This window comes from Engraulis encrasicolus, chromosome 1, assembly GCF_034702125.1.
Source record: "Engraulis encrasicolus isolate BLACKSEA-1 chromosome 1, IST_EnEncr_1.0, whole genome shotgun sequence".
Taxonomy (NCBI): domain Eukaryota; kingdom Metazoa; phylum Chordata; class Actinopteri; order Clupeiformes; family Engraulidae; genus Engraulis; species Engraulis encrasicolus.
This window is the reverse complement of record NC_085857.1, coordinates 52998046-53005545: the sequence shown is the minus strand read 5'-3', so window position 1 is coordinate 53005545 and position 7500 is coordinate 52998046. Positions and strand designations below refer to the sequence as shown.

The 7500-nt window shown below is 44.7% G+C and overlaps 1 protein-coding gene and 2 non-coding genes across 3 annotated transcripts in view; 1 reads left to right on the top strand and 2 right to left on the bottom strand.

Moving 5' to 3' along the window:
- Positions 1-7500, top strand: part of LOC134454421 (EGF-containing fibulin-like extracellular matrix protein 1) — a 27952-nt gene that overhangs the window by 16294 nt on the left and 4158 nt on the right. Inside the window, exons 7-9 of the mRNA XM_063205412.1 lie at positions 1403-1526; positions 2092-2203; positions 3001-3084. Coding sequence (XP_063061482.1) covers positions 1403-1526; positions 2092-2203; positions 3001-3084 — 320 coding nt within the window. The remainder of the gene's footprint in view (positions 1-1402; positions 1527-2091; positions 2204-3000; positions 3085-7500) is intronic.
- On the bottom strand, positions 3338-3410 carry trnar-acg (transfer RNA arginine (anticodon ACG)). Its single transcript has one exon. It is a non-coding gene; the product is annotated as a tRNA-Arg (tRNA).
- Positions 7337-7409, bottom strand: trnar-acg (transfer RNA arginine (anticodon ACG)). The gene has a single exon. It is a non-coding gene; the product is annotated as a tRNA-Arg (tRNA).

Below are 7500 nucleotides of genomic sequence, written 5' to 3'. Positions count from 1 at the left end.
TGCGGGCGTGCGTGCGCCCAACTTAGTCCAGCATAGAACAATGGAATAGAATGATGGTGAGTTCAAACTACGCGGCCCTGGTTACATTCACTTTCTCCGCAGTAGCCTAGACTATGAGATAGAATGATGGCGAGTTCAAAATGCGCGGCCCTGGTTACATTCTATCCACGGCGGAGTGATTATTAGGTGTGATGAGTCTCCGGGGATGATGTCCACCTAGACATCATCCTCCTTACCGACGCGTAGAATGCCAGTAGAACGCGTCTCATCCAATCAGATATCGCAAAATAAATTGACCGGATCTAACTATTGTATAATTATTTACGAAACGAGAGTGGGAGGGAGTAGGATTGATTTTGAGTGAGAGTGGGCAGGATTGGGAAGCATTCTTTTCAGGAGTCGACGGGATGGGATTTGTTTCCTTTACTCCAGTCCGGGATGGGACGGGATGGGATTATTTTTCTGCGACCGGGATGGGACGGGAGTGAAAATCCACTCCTGTGTCATGCTCTACTGTCAAGTCAGAGCCGTTATGAGATAAGCTAAATCGATGTCACGTACAGAATGAAGAAAGCGAATTCATGGCGAAACCTCTTCTGTGACCTCAGCTACCTGGGTGGTGTAGGTCGTTTCTGATCTACACGCAGCGTTACGGTTGATTTTGTTGTTGTTGTTATTACCTCCGCCAAGGAGGTATTGTTTTCTGTCGCGTTGGTTTGTCTGCCCGTCTTTCTGTTTGTCAACAGGATAACTCAAAAACTCGTGAACGGATTTGGATGCAACTTTGTGGAGTTGTTGGAAATGACCAAGGGAACAATTGAGTAAATTCTGGTGGTGATCCGGATCATGAACGGGAACCAGGACCTTTCTAAAGATTCTTCACCATTGCTAGCCTACAAATCTAGACGCCCCTAGTGACTGCAAATTGAATTGCGGGATAGGGCGACTTTTGACATTCCAGTCTCTAACTCCAGAAAAAGGCTTGAAATAAAAATAGGGTGTAACACTCAAGTGTTGCATCCAACAGCTTCCTTTGGCGGAGGTCTGCACTCTCAGAGTGCCTCTAGTTATTATTATTATCATTACCAAGCTTACACACAGGAATGAAAGGGAGGTGGATTAAATGAAATAAAACGCATTATTGCATTATTATTGCAAACTTATTATTTGTATTATTATTATTGTTATTGATGTTGTTATCAGATAGAAATGAGTGTGAGGAGGGTCACTACTGCTCTACTATGGAGGATATCCTTATTACTAATATGTTACTATTATTATAATTGTCATTATTAGTATTATTATTATGACAGATAGGAATGAGTGTGAGTTGGGTGGATGGAGGATATCTATTACTAATATATAATAATAATTATTATTATTATTGTCATTATTATGACAGATAGGAATGAGTGTGAGGAGGGCCACTACTGCTCTGCGGATCAGCTGTGCTGGAACTACCATGGAGGATATCGCTGCTTCCCCAGAAACCCATGCAGACCGCCCTACACCGCCATCGCAGAGGGGTGAGGCACACACACGCACACACATATACACACACACACACACAGTCGCAGCCTTTGCAGAGGGGTGAGACACACACACACACACACATACACACACACGCACACACAGTCGCAGCCTTTGCAGAGGGGTGAGACACACACACACACACACATATATACACACACACACACCACACACACACACACACACACACACACACAGTCGCAGCCTTTGCAGAGGGGTGAGACACACACACACACACACACACACACACACACACCACACACACACACACACACACACACACACAGTCGCAGCCTTTGCAGAGGGGTGAGACACACACACACACACATGAGAAAAGCTGAAACATTCCCCTCTCTCTTCCTCTTACAGTAATGAACATATATATGCATTATTCTCTCTCTCTCTCTCTCTCTCTCTCTCTCTCTCTCTCTCTCTCTCTGCTTCTCTTTCTCTCTCTCTCTCTTCACTTCTCTCGCTCCATCAACCTTGCTTCTCATCCCTCTCTCTCTCTCACTCCCCCTGCCTCTCTCTCTCTCTCCTCTCTTTATCTCCACCCGTTAGGCGTTGTGCGTGTCGTTCGGATGTGCCTGCGTGTCGAGGTCTTCCCTCCTCCATGGTCTACAAGTATATGAGCATCACATCAGGACGGACACTCCCCGCAGACCTCTTCCAGGTGAGGGTGTGTGTGTGTGTGTGTGGGTGGGTGTTAAGCCTAATTTATGCTTTTTGGCGCAGATGGTTGCAGAGCCTCTGCGTCTGCCAAATCTGCCTCTGTGCGTGACCACGCCCCCCGCGCAGAGGCTCTGCAACCGTCATCGCCGCCTCAAGAAAATCCTGACCACGCATCGGAGGTACGCGAAGGTTGCAGAGAAAAGACGCTGTGATTGGCCGTCTCCCTACTTCCTTGTTCTCGTGGCAGCACGACATCGGTAGTTTATGAGAGCAGATTTGACAATATTCTGTGAAATATGAATGCTTTCTTTTTAGTGTGTGTAAGTAAATGAAGCTACGATTACTAAATTAGTACGTAAGTAAGAAACAAACAATAACTTACACCAGTTAAGCACTCTTGGCACAATGCCTGCAGTCTGACTACTGTACTGTAGCCTTGTAGCCTGGTAGCCAAATGTGGTTAACGGCATGAAACCTTGTGTGTAGATCCATAGCAGCAAACATGCCCAAAGGACGCAGAGGCAGAACTGTAATCTGCACTTTACAGTGTGCGTGTACGGTAGGTGTGTGTGTGACAAAGAGAGAGAGAGGGAGGGAGAGAGAGAGTTTCAGTGGTGTGTGTGTGTGTGTGTGTGTGTGTGTGTGTGTGTGTGTGTGTGTGTGTGTGTGTGTGTGTGTGTGTGTGTGTGTGTGTGTGTGTGTGACAGAGAGCGAGAGAGAGAGAGTTTCAGTGGTGTGTGTGTGTGTGTGTGTGTGTAATTGAGTATTAATGTGTGCGTGTGTGCACTGTGTGTGCAGGTGGCCTCTACAGATGCCAGTAGCAGTATGATACACACCTTCAGCATCGCCTCGGGAAACGACAGGCAGGAGTTCTACCTCAGGGTGGGTAGATCACACACACACACACACACACACACACTTTCCACTAATGTGTCTGCAACAAGCTGGTGCAAACTGGAACTCTTTAGATAAACTTCCTTTTCTTCTCCGTCTTTGGTTATTCTCTCTCTCTCTCACACACAACTCTTTCTTATGTATGTTTTTCCTTTTCAGTCAAGAAACCTTTTTTTTCTTCTCTCTGTGTGCATGTCAGTATAGTGATTTCCACATTGTGGTTATGTGTCCAAAAGTGTTGCGAGCCTGCCAGGAGTCGAACCTAGAATCTTCTGATCCGTAGTCAGACGCGTTATCCATTGCGCCACAGGCCCCCACAACTCCAGCAGACCCCGCCCCCAACATGATGTCAGGGTGGCGGGGGAGGGGCTCCGTGTGTGTGTGTGAGAGAGGGAGATTTGAAAAAGAAGGGAGTAGGGGTGGCTTTTGAGGGCATAGAGTGTGGGGGTGTGGTGTGGCGTGTGCGTGTGTATTTTGTGTGTGTATGTGTGTGTGTGTGTGCACTTGTGGGTTTTAAGTGTGCGTGTGTATTTTGTGTGTGTGTGTGTGTGTGTGTGTGTGTGTGTGTGTGTGTGTGTGTGTGTGTGTGTGCGCGCGTGCGTGTGTGTGTGTGTGTGTTAAAACAACCCAAAGGTGGTCTGAATGTCAGCACTTATGAGCAGAAACTGCAGTTCTGTTGTTTCATTGTTCAGCCCTTGACTGTACTAAGGAGCTGGTTCAGTAGTTAACCTAGTGCTAGAGGTAAATCATCTAATAGAAGAGCCTGGAGTCCTCATTTTCTTAAATACAGTGCACAGCAATAATGAGTACACCCCTGTTGAAAAGTAACATTTGAACAATATTCCAATCAAAACAAAACGATCATAGGGTAAATGTAATGCAACATCCTTTGAGCTTATGACAGAAAAGTAAGGTCAATAGTATAACTTGTCAGCCGTGCCACTACCATGCTTGACTTAAAGCATGGCACACTTTTTTGTAAGAATTGCTTTTTACCACCACACATCTAAAGCCAATTTGTTTATCTTGTCATTAGATCACAGGACATGTTTACAGTAACCCATATCCTTTGTTTGTTTGACTTTGATGCGACCATGATAAACGAATTTGCATTAAATGGTGTCAAGCATGTGCGATGGTAAAAAGTGATCTGGACAAAGAAAAGTGCCCCATGCATGGTGGTGGGACTGAAATGGTTTGGGAGCTGTATGGATGCCATCAACAGTAGGAGACTGAATTTCCCCAAAAGAGATATGCTTGTCAACATGTGCTGTGACTACTGAAGCAGATCGTGATACTCTCATGATAATCTAAAACCATCTAGTTTAGCCAGGTTCAGACTCAGAATGTAAAAAATCAATATAAGTAAGTAAGTAAGTAAGTAAATTTTATTTATAAAGCACATTTAAAAACAGTACAAAACTGACCAAAGTGCTGTACAGTGAAGGCTAGAGAGAAATCAAATAGATAAATAAACAAAGCACATTAGTTAACACATTAGTTAGTTAAAAATAATAAATAAATAGATATATATATAAAGGACACAAAACTTAAACGCCCCGTATACCAGTGCAACACTGGCTAGGAAAAATAAAAATACGTAAAATAAATAAATAAAGGCAGCCAAGCAAAATTGTAACAGAATGTAGGCTAACTAATGAACAAGACTAGGCCCAGTGTATATAAGGCAAGGATGAAACGCATACCGATGACCTCTCTTTTAATCCCTTTCAAATTCGAGATGTTTCGGGCCAACACGGCCCCTTCTCAAACACTATATGAGAGTTTAACACAGGGGTGTACTCACTTTTGTGTCAGCATAATTTCACAAAAATGGATAAATATAGACAGGTCATCAGCTGGGAAAATTAGGCCTTTCGTCCTACCGCACTTTTCTCTGTGGATTACTGACCAGATGCCCTATTGGAAGAAATTAAACCATGGGGCCACGTCAATTTTTGCTCAGAATTCAATATGGCCGCCATTTTCCAAAATGACTTGTTTTCATGCATTTTACATTGTACTATAAGGTAATATTCAATCAATCAATCAATCAATCAAGAGTTTATTGTCATTGTCAATTGTCAAAAAGGCAACGAAATTGTGTTTCGGGTACAATACTTAGTAGCAGCGTAAACTAATACAAAGTTTAGTACACCTGGGACGAACTGCGCTACTGCGCGCATCCACCTTCACAAATCTTGGTTTTAGACAAGTGTTAGACAACATTGGGTAAGGATGAGGAGAAAAAGATTCCATAGCTCCACATTGCAAACACAACATCAAGGTATAGACAAAAAACCTCATTATGGCTATAAGCAGTGGAGACGCAGACATTGTACAAAACCGGGGGGAGGGGGGGTCAGAAAGCGCGGAGGAGGCGTTGAAGAGAGGGGAGGGGTGGGCACTGGATAGCTTATCACCCCACTCTGAGCCATAGCTCAAACCGTCCCAGGGACGGCCTTGCACTGTCCCATAGCAAGTGAAAAACGTCTCCAGGTGCCTGTGGTAGTTGAGGGAGGCAGAGAGTCCAGACATTGCTTGTCCTCCAAGGAGAGATAAGAGTCCTGACCTTGGTCAGGTCGCTGCAGCTGCAGCTGGGGCGCCAAAGCAAAATAAGATTTATGTTTGGGTTATTGCAGACATTCCTTTTACGATTCTGCGGTAATTCTCATGTGACTGGCCACACGTTTCACGTACAGCAGAATTTCGAGCAACCTATCTCCCAAACCGATCGATTCCATCTGGCGATCGTGCGCGACAAGTCCATCAATGCGGCGATCAATCGCTTCAAGGTGGCGATGTTCGGCCACAATCACTTCAGTCAATTTGTCCATCTGGCGCTGACCTGCCACAAAACCCTCCAAAGCGCGATTCACGACCACATTCTGTGCTCGAATCTCACTGCCCAACCGGTCAATTGAGCCGGACAGCCTGGGGCCCCTAATGGCTGCCCATATCTTTGAGCAAATGCGGTACAGCAGTCCCAAGGATAATCCAATTCCCAAGGAACTTGCCACCAAGTAGCCGAAAGTGTAGACATCTTCTACGTCCTCAATGTTTAACGGAGCCAGACACATGACGTTCCACTTCCCCCACGAGTCCATCACATAGCCAGCCGCCGTCGTCCCATCAGGACAGTTGGGCTCCCCCGAACCCACTTTGATCTTCGAAAAGATGGTGTCAATTGCGTTGAAAGACCAGTTGACCAAATCCATTGTTAATTTCTTTTCAGGAGAACAGGACAGCGTGGAGTCTCAGCAGAAAATTAAAGTCAGACAAGACAGAGTGCAGCAGCCGGGGAAGAGATAGTGAGAGGAGGAGGGGAGAGGGGAGAGGGGAAGGGAGGGGAAAAGAGAGCTCAGGAGCTCTGAAGAAACACGTCCGCCTCCTCCGAGAGCAGAACAAGAACGGTGAACTAATTTCAGCACTATTCTGTCCTATTTCCTTACATACATGTTTACAAAGGGTGACTAAACTAAAAGAAATGAAAATAAAGTTGGCCACCTTGCAATATCCAAAGGAAAGTGCTGAAAATAATGATTGAAATGCACACAGAGTCTATGGCTGCGAAAATTAGTAGGACGAAAGGCCTAATTTTCCCAACTGATGACCTGTCTAATACACCACATTCCAAAGTATTCTGCAAATGACATTTTCACTAAATAATCAATATAACTACAGTCATCATAATTTTCAAGTCATCAGCCATTAGAGTGCAGTTCAAATGTTTTTGAATGAATCTTCCTCTAATGGCTGATGACTTGAAAATTATGATGACTGTCATTTATATTGATTATTTAGGGAAATCAGTGACAATGTCATTTGCATAATGATTTGGAATGCGGTGTATGTCATTTAAGTTATACTATTGATCTTACTTTTCAGTCATAAGCTCAAAGGATGTTGCATTGCACTTACTCTATGATCTAGAAAGATACAGTGGGCATTAGTGGACCCTACTGAAAATGAGATGTTGCATCTCAAGAGGCATTCCCCATGTACAAATAAATAAATAAATTAGTCTGTTTATATTGAATCTGGGGTGCATTTCTCGAAACGATAGTTCTAACTACGTTAGCTACTTTGTTGTTTGCAATGCAATTTCCCATTGGCAACTGCCCAAGTTGCCTATGGGCTAACAACTATGCTTTTGAGAAATGCTCCCCTGAGGTGGTCAAGCAGGGTACCATTTTCTGCTTTACTGACTCTTCTGATGTGTGTGTGTTTAAAAGTGTTGCGAGCCTGCCAGGAGTCGAACCTAGAATCTTCTGATCCGTAGTCAGACGCGTTATCCATTGCGCCACAGGCCCCCACAACCCTGGGTGACCCCGCCCCAAAATCACCCCAGACGGTTCCCTCATGGGCCCCTGTATGGGAATGTGTGTGTGTGTGTGTGTGTGT